The 17,185-nt window shown below is 36.0% G+C and overlaps 1 protein-coding gene across 4 annotated transcripts in view; it reads left to right on the plus strand.

Moving 5' to 3' along the window:
• Positions 1–17,185, plus strand: part of USP8 (ubiquitin specific peptidase 8) — a 64,616-nt gene that overhangs the window by 15,560 nt on the left and 31,871 nt on the right. For 3 of the 4 annotated variants that reach the window (XM_020285926.2, XM_020285923.2, XM_020285925.2), the window contains exons 4-6: positions 3,912–3,997; positions 11,511–11,673; positions 15,050–15,092. In XM_020285926.2, the coding sequence (XP_020141515.2) occupies positions 3,912–3,997; positions 11,511–11,673; positions 15,050–15,092 (292 nt within the window). Of the gene's footprint in view, positions 1–3,911; positions 3,998–5,189; positions 6,695–11,510; positions 11,674–15,049; positions 15,093–17,185 lie in introns of those variants that run through there. The other variant, XM_020285924.2, reaches the window with a different exon arrangement.

Below are 17,185 nucleotides of genomic sequence, written 5' to 3' on the forward strand. Positions count from 1 at the left end.
TAGTACAAGTTTATAACAACATTTAGGCTCACAATTTGCTTTCTGTTGTAATCATTGCCAAGTCAAGCAGAAGGATTGAGTTTACTCATGCATTAAATAAGAAAAATATATGTTTTTGAGTGTACTTTGACAAAATTCAAGGTTTAATTACTTGTTTTTATGCGATACCTTTTTATATTTGACTGACATTAAGAGCCATATTAAAGACCTCAGTTTGCAAAATGAATACTGATTGTTTCCAAAATCTTTAAAATTTCTTGTTTTAATCCTTTGAGCAAGTGTTAGCTTCAACACTTTGCAATAGCCATAAATATGAGGGGAGGGCAAGGGCAGTGTAGATCAATAGAGAAAACATGACTAGGGTTAAGTATTGGTAGAGAAAATGATACATTACATTTTAATTGTACCAGATTTTATTTTGTTATCTGATGGCAGAATTGGCTTGCCTCATTTAAATTGACACAGAAATAACATTTTCTCTTGCTCTTTGAAATAATCTTTTTTTTTTTTTTTTAAGAGTCCTGTAACTTGTAGTGGTGCAGTCATAGCTCACTGTAACCTCGAACACTGGGGCTCAAGTGATCCTCCTCTTCAACCTCCTGAGTAGCTAGGACTATAGGCATGCACCACCATGCCTGGCTATTAAAAATTTTTTTTGTGGAGATGGAGTCTCATTTTGTTCAGGCTGGTCTTGAATTCCTGGCCTCAAGCAATCCTCTTACCTCAGCCTCCCAAAGTGCTGGGATTACAGGTGTCAGCCACCACACCTGGCCCAGTAGTGTGATTTTTGGTTGTTAGTTAAGGGATGACTTTAATGTTTCACTTAATAGTGACAAATCTTTGCTGGTGTTTTTTTCTCACCAGCAAAGTTGTGCTAATAATAGTTAATAGATTTTAGATACAGCTTTGGAGAAGTGGCCTCTTGCATTTGGATGTTCATCTACCTGGCCACAAATGATTGGATTTGTCCTGCCCTGGGAAAAACATATTTTAACATTCTTGGACATACTTATCTGTAGATAAGAGACAGAGGCCTGCTGAGATTCAAATTTATAATTTAGATAAAATTGGTTAATTTAGCAGGCTCTCAATAGCAGAGGACACAGTATATTTATTGCTTATTCATCAAAAAGTCAGTTTTTGGCCAGATGTGGTGGCTCATGCCTGTAATCCTAGCACTCTGGGAGGCTGAGGCGGGAGGATCGCTCAAGGTCAGGAGTTTGAGACCAGCCTGAGCAAGAGCGAGACCCCATCTCTACTAAAAATAGAAAAAAATTAATTGGCCAACTAAAGATATATAGAAGAAATTAGCCAGGCATGGTGGTGTATGCCTGTAGTCCCAGCTACTCAGGAGGCTGAGGCAGAAGGATTGCTTGAGCCCAAGAGTTAGAGGTTGCTGTGAACTAGGCTGATGCCATGGCATTCTAGCCTGGGCAAAAGAGTGAGACTCTGTCTCAAAAAAAAAAAAAAGAAAGAAAGAAAAGTAAGTTTTTGAATCATTTTTCAGGGTTATCTGAAGAAGGAGGGAGGAAAATATATTGAAAATATTAGCATAGCAAATTCTAGATAGAATTGTATTTTAATATCTTTATAGCATTCTTGCTAATCCTTAATATTTATTGGTAAATCTTTTGTTTGTTTTTGAAATCATGAGAGTTTGAATTTGGATGTTCAGGAATAGGAAACTTCTAGTTGGTTAACTTGAGAAGGAAACATTTTTAGTTGTATAATTATTGTATGTTATCTTTTTATTCTGCCAATTGTCATACTATTAAAAACATGAAAGTATTTGTACTTACTTTAACTGAGCTCTTTTAAGCATACAAAGAGAAATAAATGACAGGAAACCTCACTAATAATAAAGGAATGTCTGCTTGTAGTGTGTAACAGGCATACCTGAACAGTTTTTTCATCATTTAAATAGAGTTAAGCTGGCTGGCTTTTTTTTTTTTTTTTTTTTTTGTGACAAAGTCTCACTGTGTTGCCCGGGCTAGAGTGCCATGGCGTTAGCCTAGCTCACAGCAACCTCAAATTCCTGGGTTCAAGCAATCCTACTGCCTCAGCCTCCTGAGTACCTGGGACTACAGGCATGCACCACCATGCCCGGCTAATTTTTTTCTATATATTTTTAGTTGGCCAGTTAATTTCTTTCTATTTTTAGTAGAGATGGGGTCTTGCTTTTGCTCAGGCTGGTCTCAAATTCCTGACGTTGAGCGATCTACCTGTCTCGGCCTCTCAGAGTGCTAGGATTACAGGTGTGAGCCACCACGCCTGGCCCTGGCTGGCTTTTTAATGAGTTCATGTGTAAAATGAATAAAACAATTCATGGTGTTTGGGTATTTACTTAATATTTTGTTTTTATTAGAAATTAACAATAATGATTACATTATTTTGTGTTAGAAAAGTATTGCTTTAATAGTCAAGACATGTGGTAACTGAGATCACTGTGATTTTTGGTTGATACATTATTGAACAAACGGTATACTTTTATTGGGATTAGGTAATGAAGGGCCCTTCTATTAGTAATATATTTAGGCTTTAGAAAAATAAACTCAACCAAAGTATGGTCTACTTTTAGGCTAGAGATAACTATTATCAACAGATTTGCTCCACCAGTGTACATCTTCATGACTCCCTCTCAAAGAGCCAAAGATAGGTACTTCTGGCTTAGTGGCCCTTCTTTTTACAAATTTTGATTACTATAAACTTGTGATAAACCATATTAGTAGGCTCTAATTGCAAAATCATATTGATATGTTGTGGCAAATCAGACCTACTAATCATTTAGCTGACTTAACTGACTACTGTCATGTCAAACGAACCTTGATTTGAAAATATTTAATTGTAGTAGGATCTAATGAGCAACCTCTTGGAGTAGTGATTTTTTTAAAAGCTTCATTATGCTTGTTAGTAAATTATGTGTCAAACCTTTGCATTTTTTTAAAGGTATAGTATTGATGATTTATTTTCTATCATTTGGTTTTTGGTTACTCAGAGTTTCCTCAAGTTTTTTATGTGTCAGTAGTGTTTTGACTCTGGTTAGGATATGGGTAGCTATTGTAAAGTACAGGTGGAAACAAGAATATTTTAGTTTAAAACAAGTAAACAAAACAAATGTAATGTACATCTACACATGATTTGCTTTATTGCTTCTGAGACTAGAGAAAATAGGTACATATTTGTAATAAGAAAGTATATTTTTGGAACTGAGAGCAAGCATCTAAAAAGAAAAAAAAAAAAAAAAGAAAGTATATTTTACTCTTGAAAGCTTTGCTCTTTGGCACTTATAAACAATAAGAGTAGTATTTATACTTCTTAATGGTGCCTTACAAATAAGTAAAATATATTGACTAGAGGGCTTTTTTTTTTTTTTTTTTTTGAGACAGTCTCATTTTGTTGCCTAGGCTACAGTGAGTTCTATGGCGTCAACCTAGCTCACAGCAACCTCAAACTCCTGGGCTCAAGCAATCCTGCTGCCTCAGCCTCCCGAGTAGCTGGGACTATAGGCATGCGCCACCATGCCCGGCTAATTTTATATATATATATATTAGTTGGCCAATTAATTTCTTTTTATTTATAGTAGAGACGGGGTCTTGCTCAGGCTGGTTTCAAACTCCTGACCTCGAGCAATCCCCCCGCCTCGGCCTCTCAGAGTGCTAGGATTACAGGCATGAGCCACCACGCCCGGCCAGACTAGTGGACTTTTGAAAATATACTAATGCTCTGAAGAGATAACTTTTAAAATATTTGGAGAATAAATTGTCCATTTATGTAGGTTAAAAGTTTTAAAAAGTGATTCAGTCATAATCAAACCTTCCTTATATAAGCACCATGATTTTAATGTTTTTAGCATTAGTGCTATGTGCAATGCCCAGTACTAACAGTATGGGATGGTTTTCCTATAATTTTAGGACTACTTTCATTCAATACTTGGACCTGCAAACATCAAAAAAGCTATTGAAGAAGCCGAAAGACTCTCTGAAAGCCTTAAACTAAGGTATAGACATTATTATGAAATCTTTAAAAGAATATAACTTTAGAAGATAAAAATAATATTTAGAATTTATCCATCTATATCTAACCATGCATATAATATCTCAATTCCTGGAAATAAGTCTTATGATAACCGGGACACAAAAATTAAAATCTTTTGCCGTATCACATATATTATGTTCATGTGTTACTACTGATATTCTTTGTTGAAATTTAAAAAGTGGTTAGAATGATAGATTGTGAAGATAAGCACTAGTATATTAGATTAGAACTTAGGTCCAATTTTCCTAAATTACAATAGTTATAAGTTTTTGACAGTATTTTTTAGAAAAATTTAATTCTTCACATGCCCCATGTACTGTGGTACTAGATGCTGGTCTTATGAAGTATTTACTGTTAGTTTTGATTTGCCTAGTTACAGAAGTTATGTATGTTTAGAAAACATCTAATTCTGGTATTTGCCATGACTATCTTGCTAGGCTTATAAAATAGTTACAAATTAAAAGCAGTATGTTTCAGTTTTTAGTCATTAGTCATTCTTTAAATTTAAATTTGCACCATTACAAATAACGTAATGCTCTCATGTAGATCCTGGTAGATAAATTTCTGCCGATATCTATAGTATGAAAATTGTTGATGGGTGAATCCAAAAGCATTCCTAGTAATATGATATAGGAGGATGACAATGGAACTAGTTTAAAGTGATACAAGCTGCCAAAGCCTGGTTAGTGGACAAGGGCAAACTGAGAAATTTATGGTGCAGATAATAGGTAAAAGAGGGAAAACAGAAGATTTAACCAATCTGACATGTTTCAGTACTGGCTTGAATTTTTTCACTAAGAATGTATAATTTGTTACTTGTATTTAAAAATATTCTTTTTGAAATAAAAAGTTTGAAACTTATTTTTATTTTATTTTCTGAGACAAAGTCTTGCTTTGTTGCCTGGGCTAGAGTGAGTGCCATGGCATCAACCTAGCTCACAGCAACCTCATACTCCTGGGCTCAAGCAATCCTCCTGCCTCAGCCTCCCAGAGTACTAGGATTATAGGCATGAGTCCTTGCACTTGGCCTTAATCATACTTTTAAAAGACAAAGATAAAAATTAAAAATAAATAAAAGACAAAGATAAAAATTAAATAGTTGAGTTCAGGTAGTAGAATTATTGATGATTTTTTTCTGTTTTAAAAATGTTTTTATGTATATTTTATTTTTGCAATAAAGGGGAAAAGGAAATCTTGTGGTTGCCGAATTCTTTAGCAGGCAAATTAATTAATATGTAATGATTCGTGTATAAGTTATCTAGGTGAAAAATGTTTTTATATAACTATAAGTGGTTACTGGGCATGAGGGCCTTTGACTAGAAAGTTTTTGAAAACTTGTACAGTGGAGCTTAACTGTGAGATATATTTTATTGTACTTCTTTTAAACAAATGTGCAGTGTTCATTTGAAGAGAATTTTTTGGAGTGGATAGCATCTGAGCATTAAATACATACATATGACAATGACAAAGGCAGATGCTTCTTGAAGTGAATACAATTTTCTATAATATAGTGGTTTGACAGTTTCTCTTTAAGTAAATAACTCAATTTATAATGGAAGGCAATGAGAAAATGATTCATTACTTAGGTTCTTTTACACATTGATAGAATGTACTTTTTACACACTGATAGAATGGCCCATCTTTCAATGTAATGAGTTCCCTGTTACTGAATGACCTCTGGGGTCCTTTCTAATTCTAAGGTTTTTGAATGTACTCTGAATTTTTGCTGTGGTGTAGATTCCTTTGCAACTAAATGGGGAGAACCTTTTTGCTCTATGTTTCTCTCCCTGTATGCCCTCCCCCAATCCCCAGCCCCACATGTTTGGTGTCTTTAACTGACATTTAGAGCAGCTCTATATTAACATATCCCTATCTTCACATCTGTTTTGTGCTAATTCTCTAATAAGCCAACCACAGAGCTCTTCTCCTGTAAGTCTCTGAAATCTGTGCCTGGTTAGGATTTCTCTCTTGTCAGGCCAGCAGTCTGAGAAAGGGCATTAGGTATGTGCTATCTAGAGTTTGGAGGATCGACTGTAACTTTAAGGTGAAAGCCTGAATACCTTAGGGTAAATTTTCTGCTAAATTTTGCCTAGCCATCTGACATCATAGTACATGTCTCACCATTCCAAGGACAAACTTAGTTCTAGATTCTAAAACAACGCTTTAGCAAAAAGACTTAATAAATGGCTAGAAAACAGATTTTAGCATCACCTGCCATTAGGGAATACTTGTCAAACATTTACTTGCTTACCCATCTCCTTTACATTCGTGTTAAGGATGGTTTTAGTTGTAATTTGGACTAAGTGCAAAGGTATCAGAATCCTAGTAAAAGGGATTAGATAGGCAGGTAAATGAAGAAAAAGTCAGTGTCAGATGGAGAGCATGCCTTGATCTCATTTCAGCTTACCAACTGAAGCTCCAAAGTAGGAGAGGCATGAGCTCTTTTAACTGGATTTACAGAGATGGTAGAAATGGAACAAATAGCAAGGGAGAGGATAAGATGTGGATAAGAGAAGAAAACAAGAAGAAAGGAATCTTAAAGTTTCTTCATTTCTGTCCTTAAATTGGATTCAGGCTTACTGTGCTTACTTCTTAGGGCACACAGTTCACATACTGTTCCAGCATAGAACACTACTAGAGAAGCGATATAGAGCAGTGGGTAAGTGTGCGGAGCCAGACTCCCTGGGTTTGGATCCTAGTTTTTCCCTTACTAATTGTGTGATCTTGGGCAAATTACTTAGCCTCCCTCTGCCTCAGTTTCCTCGTCTGTAACTGATAATAAAACCTACCTCATGGTGCATTAAGCAAATTAACACATGTACAAACACTTAGATGGTGCTTAGCATGTAGTAAATATAAGTATTTGCCATTATTACTGTTGTTGTTGTTGTTAACAGTGTTGTTAACAGCATTGTTCTGCAACACCTTTCTCCCTGGCACTCTAGTGATTTGCTATGTAGGGGCTAGGTAAAGCAATTGCATAATTTTGCTACTGTTCCACATCTTTCATTTCTGTTTTGTAACAGTGAAATAGATGCTGGCATGTGAGAGGAAAATCTGGAGTTGATGTTTCCATAGAGATAACAGATAGTGATACATGCTTGCTATTCTTTCACCAAGTTCCTACACAGTTCTGTAGAGAAATAGGGGAAATGAATATACTAGTAAGCAAGGTCCTATTAGAGATTTGAGAATCTGTTTATCACTGGATACTGCCAAAGTAGGTATAATGTGGTGAAACATCTGTTTTTATAAAGTTCTATATGAAGTCATTCACTTACATCTCCATTTATTTTATGTTAACATACTGATTTTCTTAAATCTAAGAGCTATATTGTTTCCCCAGTAGAGCTTTATAATTTATTATGAAATATTTTCCAATTTCCTTTTCTATCTTGACCCATGGATCATTTAGAATTGTGAGCCTGGGCAGCATAGTGAGACCCCATCTTTATAAAAAATTAGAAAATTAGCTGGGCATGGTGGTGTATGCCTGTAGTCCCACCTACTCAGGAGGCTAACGTGGGAGGATCCCAGGAATTCAAAGTTGCAGTGAGCTATGATTGGGCCACTGAACTCTAGCTGGGGCAACAGAGGAAGATCCCATCTCCAAAAAAAATTAAATTAAAAATTGGAATTGTATTGTTTAATTTTCAAATATGTGGGATTTTTCTAGTATCTTACTGATTTCTAATTCAGTATTATGGCTAGAGATGTTTAGTCCTTTTACATGTACTAATTCTTGTTTTATGGCTTGGCATATGATCTGTCTTGGTGAATGTACGATGAGTAACTGAAAAGAAAGTATAGTTGTTGAGTATAGTGTTCTCTATGCGTTATTTAGGTCAAAGTGGTTGACAATGTTATTCAGTTCTTCTCTGTCTTTATTGATTTTGGGGCAGGCGTTAAATTGTAACAATTACTAAGAGAGGGATGTTAAAGTATTTAATTCTATTTGTCTATTTCTCCCTTTAATTTTTTCAACTTTTGTTTCATGTATTTTGAAATTCAGTTTTTAGCCATATAAATATTTATGGATGGTTATAGATTTTTTTTGTTTTTTTGAAACAGAGTCTTACTATGTTGCCTGGGCTAGAGTGCTGTGGTGTCAGCTTAGCTCACAGCAACCTCAAACTCCTGGGCTCAAGTGATCCTCCTGCCTCAACCTCCCGAGTAGCTGGGACTATAGGCATGTACCACCATTCCTGGCCAATTTTTTCTATATATTTTTAGTTGGCCAATTAATTTCTTTCTATTTTTAGTAGAGATGGGGTCTTACTCTTGCTCAGGCTGGTTTCCAACTCCTGACCTTGAGCGATCCTCCTGCCTTGGCCTCCCAGAGTGCTAGGATTACAAGCATGAGCCACTGCGCCCGGCTGGTTATAGATTTTTGATGAATTAACCTTTTTATCATTATGTCCCTCTTTACCTCTGGTTTCGAACTCCTGACTTTAAGCAATCCGCCCGCCTCAGGCTCCCAGATTGCTAGGATTACAGGGGTGAGCCACCTCACCCAGCTGACTGACCTCTGGGAATATTTATATTCTAAAGGTCTATTTCAAGGCTACTCTAGACGTCTTATGCTTACTGTTTGCATCTTTTTTATCTACTTTCAGCCTGTCTCTATCTGTAGGTAAAGTGTGTCTCATGTAGATATCATGAAATTGGATCTTACTCTTTCATCCATTCTGACAATCTCCGCTTCATTATTAGTGTGTTTCATCTATTCACATTTAATGTAACTATTAATATGGTTGGACTTAGGTCTGTCATTTTGCTGTTTGCTTTCTTTTGTGTCATCTCCTCTGAATTTTTTTTTTTTTTTTTTTTTTTTTTGAGACAGAGTCTCACTTTGTTGTCCAGGCTAGAGTGAGTGCCGTGGCGTCAGCCTAGCTCACAGCAACCTCAAACTCCTGGGCTCAAGTGATCCTCCTGCCTCAGCCTCCCGAGTAGCTGGGACTACAGGCATGCGCCACCATGCCCGGCTAATTTTTTTTTTTATATATATATCAGTTGGCCAATTAATTTCTTTCTATTTATAGTAGAGACGGGGTCTTGCTCTTGCTCAGGCTGGTTTTGAACTCCTGACCTTGAGCAATCCGCCCGCCTCGGCCTCCCAAGAGCTAGGATTACAGGCGTGAGCCACAGCGCCCGGCCCTCTGAATTTTTAAGAAGTAGATTCTCTAGGGATTTCTGTCTCCTCTGTGTATATACATGGATTATGTATGTGTGTGTATAATATATATCCTTAACTATTAAGATTATATCTCCTCATATAAAACAAAAACCTTACAACCATATAATTCTATTTACCACCCTTTATGCTTTATGCATTTGGTGTCACATATATTACATCTGCATACATTAGAACCTTCCCCCAATACAGGGTTATAATTTTTTGCTTTAAACAGATATATGTGTTTTAAAGAAATTGAAAGGAAAAAAAATAGTCTTTTATAGTCACCCTTATATTTACCATTTCTGGCACTCTTCATTTCTTCTTGAAGATACAGGTTTTCATCTAGAACTGAAGAACTTCCTTTAGCATTTCTGGTGGGAGGTCTTTGGGGAACAAATTTTTGGTATTCATCCAAAAATTCTTTATTTTATCTTCATTATTCTTATAGGATATTTTCGCTAGATACAGGATTCTGGGGTGAGGTTTTTTTTTTTTCCTTTCAGCACTTTTAAAGATAGTATTCCATTGTCTTCTGGCCTCCATTGTTTCTAATATTTCTGATGTGGAAATTCATATAAGTCATTCATATCATTGACACCTTGTATGTACTATGTCATTTTTCTTTGACTCAAAATTGTATTTTAATCTTTGGTTTGACTGTTGGCTAGGGATGGTTTGCTTTGTATTTTTCTTGTTTGGGATACTTTCAGAATTAGCTGGGTTCCTTAGTGTCTGCCCCATGTGTGCTTAATTCAGGTATCAGCTAGTGATTTGGGCAAGTTTATGCAAAGAATTTGGAACTCTGCCTCTGTGCAGTTAGGGTTTTTATTAGAATTTTTAGCTGCTTCCAGCACCAAAGCCTGCCTAAGGTGTAAAACCAAAAAAAAAGGGGGAAACTTACTAGATGCCCTTCCTTTCTCCCAGTTGTCAACCTCCATCCATTTTTTGCCTAATTGTGGTTGCTTTCAGGTAGTTATATGTCATCCAGAGTTTATAGTTGTCTGTGAGAGGTTCAGCACAATAGAAATTACTAAGGCATTACCAAAATTAGAACCCCCTCCCCATCTTTATTTTTTAAGGAGAAAGAATAGCATTTTCAAAATTGTGTGTGATAATTATAATCATCATGTTCATAGCAATCATTTCAAGCAATTGAATAAATAATTCAGAAGGAATTGCTAAGCATAAGGATAGAAATTAACTGCTTAAGTATTTAGAGGAGAAACACTGTTTTCCTTGTATTGCTTCCACTTGGGGAGTAGCTCAGCTTTGAGTGACATGCTAATTTTCTTTTCCAAGAGCCACAAATATAATTTCTTGTTAAGTGGATGCTTACCAAGTTAGAATTATCTTATGGCATTTTGAGTCTAGAAGTCATTCTTAAATTAGGCTTAAAATTTTAATATGTGAAACTGGCACAATTCTTTGAGTTGTCACTGTTTCCATCTTATTTGTTCATTCAGAAATTTTTTATTGTGGAATTTTCATTCAAAAGAGTCTATAAAATAAAAAGATATAACAAAGAATAATGAAATGAAAATTATTCATTTTTTACTAATTATTGACCTTAATCAATTATTCATTTTCCCCCTCCCTCATCTTCTCTCTCTTTTAGTTGAAACTCACAGGCAATGAGTTGCCTGTGATACTTAGTGCAAACAAGGTTGCAGGTCCTTGATAACATATGTTCTCTCCTGGAAATAATAGTAAACATTGCATGTAATTTAATAAGGAATAGTTCTAAATTCCTTGGATGTCTGCTAACTATAGTTAGCATAGCTGTTTAACTTCCAATAAATTGGAAATTTCAGTGAAGTCATCATTTTAGAAAAAAGTAACCTGGTGACCTAAGTTATATCATCCTCCCACCCCCAAGTGCTTTTTCAAGCTCCCCAAATAGCTTTTTCAATGCTCACTTTAACATTTTTAACTCTAAATCATAAACACAAGTGTGACATTTAGGTATTTTTGCAGAGAGAATTAGGAACTTACAAGTCCTTTAAAAAGGAAATTGCAGAAGATTTAAATCATTAAAAGGTTGAAATCAGTGGGAGAGACAGATCATTAAATAACTGCAACTTGAGAACATATAGTTTCTTTTCAAAATTTTTGGGAAGTTTGAAGTAAATCTACAGATGGCTTCAGAGGGCAAATGTATGAGTTGTAGTTTGTAATGGAGCACTAGCAGAGTTAGATTTCAGTTGGAAGGAGAAAGTATGTAGTCAAAGCAGGATACTAATTTTACTTTCCACAATTATGCCAGTAAAAGACATCCTGACTTCTTTGTTTCATCTAGATATGAAGAAGCTGAAGTTCGGAAGAAACTTGAGGAAAAGGACAGACAGGAGGAAGAGCAGCTCCAACAACAGAAAAGGCAGGAAACAGGAAGAGAGGATGGTGGCACTTCGGCTAAAGGTTCTTTAGAGAATGTATTGGATTCCAAAGACAAAACCCAAAAGGTATTTCAAATTTATTGTGTGAGTTGAAAGACTGGTTCTGTTTGTCTGATGATTTGCTTAAAAAGAGTTGAGATGTGAAGTTCTTTAAAGGGTAAAATTTAATGTGTTTTAATTAGAAATTGAATTAAATGTTCTAGCTTTAGTTGATCCTAGGTTTTTCTGCGAGTTTCCAGAGCAATATGTTCCTTTTTTTTTTTTTTTTTTTTTTGAGACAATGTCTCATTCCATTGCCCTGAATAGAGTGCTGTCACATCAGCCTACCTCACAGCAACCTCAAACTCCTGGGCCCAAGCCATCCTCTTGCCTCAGCCTCTGAAGTAGCTGGGTCTACAGGCACACACTATGCTGCCCAGCTAATTTTTCTATTTTTAGTAGAGATGGGGTCTTGCTCTTGCTCAGGCTGGTCTTGAACTCCAGAGCTCAAGCAATCCTCCTGCCTCGGCCTGCCAGAGTGCTAGGATTACACAGAGCAATATGTTTTGTACATGAATTATTTTTTAAGTAGTCCCTATAAACTTAATTAGAGCAGTAGAAAGAACGTTTGAGCTGTGATTCAATACATCTGAGTTCTGGTCCTACTCCCTAACTCAGTTTCCTCATTTGCCAAATGAAAGTCTTGAAATAGATAATCTTTAAGCTTTCTTATTTCTAATAATGTTATTTACATTAAAAGAAAGATTTGGTGTGCTACTTTATTTGGCTTTTATGTGTTTCTGAGATCTCATTCTGTTTCCTTTGCTTCTTCCTCCCTCCCCCCATTTGCCCTTCCTTTTTCTCTCCCTCTCTTTCAGTTCTGTTCAGCTTTCACTCTTTTCAGCTGAATCATCTGTTTTCCAAAAGCTGTCAGTGCCTCAGTCTTTACCTGCCAGCTGTCACTGTATCTCCCTTCCTTCACCTACTGAGAAACTATTCTTCCTAAAATTTAATTTCTTCTGTGCTGCTGAAATCCATGGAAAGATTTCTGCTTTGATTTTTTTCTTTTTTCTTTTTTTTTTTTTTATGGAACATCACAGAACTGAATGATTTTTTTCTTAAGCATTTTGTAGCTTTCACCTATCATTTGTGTGGATCATCTGTTTCATTAAGAAGTAGCTGTTGAATTTTTATGACATTGGGCTAGGCACTACATAAAAAGTGAAGACATTTGGTCTTAATTTTAGGAACTCATATTATAAGATAAATAATACTGCCTTAGGGAGATGTTCATTTATAGAACAAATGGCTGAAATAAAAAAAATAAGACTTGAAAGAACTGTATGAAGGGAATTTTTAATCTCTTCATTTTATTGCCTTTCCAATAGGGCCAACCACTTTTTGTTACTTTTATTTTTGTGTAGCCTTTTTATTTTGAAAAGAGAATATAATTAACCCCTGTCACCAGCTTCAATAATCAGTTAACAATTTGACTTATTTCTTTGACTTATTTCTTTTATCTGTTTCCTTCTCCTTTTCTTTTGTTGGAGTATTTCAAAGCAAATTCCACCTTATGTACCATTTTACTCCTAAATATGTCAGTATACATCTCAAAAAGTCATTTTCCTAAAAACAACAATGTTATTTTCCCATCTCACAAAATTAACAATAATTCCTTTAGATAACCTGAATTCAGATTTTTCCACTTAAAATGATTTTTTAGAGTTGATTTGTTTGACTCAGGATCCAAACAAGTTAGACTCAGTGTCTTTTGATTGCTATGTCCCTAAAGTCTCTAAAATAATCTCTGCTTGAATATTTCCTCTCATTTTTTGTTTAATGCATTTGATTTTCTTATGCTAGAAAATGAGCCACATTCTGTATTTATCCAATTGCTTCCCTCTTTTTGTCATTTTACTTGTTTTTCTATTTCTCATATTTTCTGAAGGCTGAAACTTTGACCTAAAAGCTTAATTAGATTCAGATTCCATTTTTGATTTTTGGCAAGAATGCTTCTTCATAAATGATACTGTGTACTTCATATTGTATCAAATACACATAATGTATTTCTTTTCTTTTTTCATTTTTGGTGATGCTAAAATTGATTAATAGGTTCAAGTGGTTCCTTGGTTTACCCATCTATAAAATGAGTTAATACCTTACAGCAGCCTTCCCCAACCTTTTTGGCACCAGGGACCCATTTCATGGAAAACAATTTTTTCCATGGACAGGGGTCAGCGGGGGAAGTGCTCAGGTGATGATGCCAGCCATTGGGTATGGCTGTAAATACAGATGAAGCCTCTGCTAGCCCTCCTGCTGTGCCATCAGGGCACGGACCTGTACTGGTCCAGGGCCAGGGGTTGGAGACCACAGAACAGGATCATCCCATACTGTCTTGGTTAGAAAATGTAAGCTACGTAAGTAGCATTTTGTATTACTTCATATTCCTTTAGTTATGTAATGGAGGACACTGAATGGGATAGTCAGAATTTTTGTTTCATTTTAAGAAGTACTTTCTAGCCGGGCGTGGTGGCTCATGCCTGTAATCCTAGCTCTCTGGGAGGCTGAGGCGGGCGGATTGCTCGAGGCCAGAAGTTCGAAACCAGCCTGAGCAAGAGGGAGACCCCGTCTCTACTATAAATAGAAAGAAATTAATTGGCCAGCTAATATATATAGAAAAAATTAGCCGGGCATGGTGGCGCATGCCTGTAGTCCCAGCTACTTGGGAGGCTGAGGCAGAAGGATTGCTTGAGCCCAGGAGTTTGAGGTTGTGAGCTAGGCTGACGCCAGGGCACTCACTCTAACCTGGGCAACAAAGCAAGATTCTGTCTGAAAAAAAAAAAAAGTACTTTCTAGGCCAGGCGCAATGGCTCACGCCTATAATCCTAGCACTCTGGGAGGTAGAGGCAGGCAGATCGCTTGAGGTTGGGAGTTTGAGACCAGCCTGAGCAAGAGCAAGACCCCATCTCTACTAAAAATAGAAACAAATTAATTGGCCAACTAAAAATATGTAGAAAAAATTAGCCGGGCATGGTGGCGCATGCCTGTAATCTCAGCTACTCAGGAGGCTGAGGCAGAAGGATCGTTTGAGCCCAAGAGTTTGAGGTTGCTGTGAGCTAGACTGACGCCACGGCACTATAGCTGGGGGCAACAGAGTGAGACTCTGTCTCCAAAAAAAAAAAAGTATTTTGTAATTAAATTAAATTTCTGTGTAGTTTGTGCTTCTAAATGATATTTGACCTTTAATTGAAGAAAATTTTGAGGAAATGCCCTTTGATTCTGATATGTTGCTATTTATTTTAGCTGTTGTCTACTGCCAAAGTAACCTGATAATGCCATTATTATTCATCTAATTTTATAGAATGCCTGCATACCTCATGTCTTAGGGTTTCCATTTTAATGAAGTATTAAAGTTAAACTTTTTGTTTCTATCAAAATTAAATTTTTTTTTCCTGTGCAATAGATCGATGGTGAAAAGACTGAAAAAAATGAGACCAAAGAGAAAGGTAAGTGTGTGCAGAATGAGGAAGTTCTTTTAGGTTCTTATTGAGATCTTTTAATCAAACTAAACTTCTGATTTTATATGATGAGATTCTTTTTTGTTGCCCATGCCAGAGTGAGTGCCGTGGCGTCAGCCTAGCTCACAGCAACCTCAAACTCCTGGGCTCAAGCGATCCTTCTGTCTCAGCCTCCCAAGTAGCTGGGACTACAGGCATGAGCCACCATGCCCGCCTAATTTTTTCTATATATATTAGTTGGCCAATTAGTTTCTTTCTATTTATAGTAGAGACGGGGTCTTGCTCTTGCTCAGGCTGGTTTCGAACTCCCGACCTCAAGCAATCCGCCCGCCTCGGCCTCCCAGACAGCTAGGATTACAGGCGTGAGCCACCGCGCCTGGCCTATATGATGAGATTCTTAGCATTGTTGTCTAATCCTTATGTAAGCTTTGTTGTTTTTCATAGCCTATATAATTATATTGAGAATGTCTTAGGTTCTTTATCATGGGGAATATTTTATAAATAATGATAGCCTGACATGATAAAATATGGTAATATGCAGTTGAAAATGTTAAAACCACAGCTTGTACTTGTTTTCTTTTCAAGATAGAGTTTAGCAATAATGGTTAAGAATACGGACTTTTAGAAGTCAGACTGCCTGGGCTTTTGAATACTGGCTCCTCCTCTGAATTTCCATGTGATCTTGAGCATATTACTTAAACTCTCTACTTTAGTTTCTGTGTGTAAAGTGGAGATAATACTATAATAGTACCTAATTCATAGAATTATTGTGAGGATTGAATGAGTTAATATATGTAAAACTCTTAGAACACATAGTAAACATTAACTAACTATTATCATTTATGACCCTAGGCTGTAAACTTAATTATTTAAGAGGCCTCTTACCCTCCAGAAAAAAAAAATCCAAATTAGTAATTTGGAAGTTATCCATAGGTGGCGTTGATGTTCTAGTCACAAATACGTGACCTAAACAACAAGACTTAGGAAATTGCCTTCATCTACTAGAGAAGTTTTTCCTGTCTCAGAAAAGATTAATTTATACATAATTATATGTAACACTAAAATAAATTCTCGACTTAAGATACTGCCATACAACAATTTTAAAAATAAACTGAATACTATAAGGTACCTTCCTAAAACCTGTTATCAGTTCATTCCAAAATTAGTTTTTATCCATTTGTTCCTTTATATCTCATCATGCCTACATGTTATCCTTTTCAGTAGTTTGTTCTCAACTTGTTTAGTCTGTTTTGTTGTCAAAATGATCTTGATGGTCAGAGAGGGAAGTAGGATGGTTGTTAGAAGCTGTAGGTATTTTATCCTAGGAGCTAGAGACTACCTTCTTTTCACAGCTCACTACTGAAATAGTTCTTTATATATCTAAACTCTTATAGTGTCTTTTAATCTTTCACTTCAGGCTGTACAGCTGAGGAAAAATAGCAACATAGGAAATATTTATTTTGGAAGATTGTATCCCCTCCAAAAAAATAAATTAAAAATTACATTAGCTTTACTTAGTTTTCTTTTTATTAGCCTTCTTAAAAAATAAAATAGCCTGTTTTCTTTGTGGCTTGGAGCTAACAAATGAATGTCAAGTAGAATGAGGATTGGCAAAGTTTTTCTTAAAGGGGTGGATAGTAAATATTTTAGGCTTAGGGTGCCCTGTGGTCTTGGAAGCAACTATTGGACTTTGCTGCTGCAACATGAAAGCAACCACAGATGATATGTAAACAGGGGAGTGTGGCTGTGTCCCAGTAGAAACAGGTCACAGTTTGTCAACCCCTGATGTGGAACATAAAATAACAAGCTTTTGGCTTGTTACTCTAGGAATACTTGGAAATGAAAAAGTTTTTCAAATAGCTTCCAGAAGCCCCCATCAAAGACTTTTAAAAGAGAATTTAGAACCTTTTGAGAATTTGTGAACCATAATGTTTCTTCCAGTTAACATTTTTCTGATGTCTTAATTTAAAAAAACAGAAAACAGACTATTCACATAACATACACATATTGATTTCCTTTATTTTATACCAGCAACAGAGCCAACACCAGATAGAGTTGTAACCTCAACAGCAAAGTTTGAT

This window comes from Microcebus murinus, chromosome 6 (assembly GCF_040939455.1).
Source record: "Microcebus murinus isolate Inina chromosome 6, M.murinus_Inina_mat1.0, whole genome shotgun sequence".
Lineage (NCBI taxonomy): Eukaryota > Metazoa > Chordata > Mammalia > Primates > Cheirogaleidae > Microcebus > Microcebus murinus.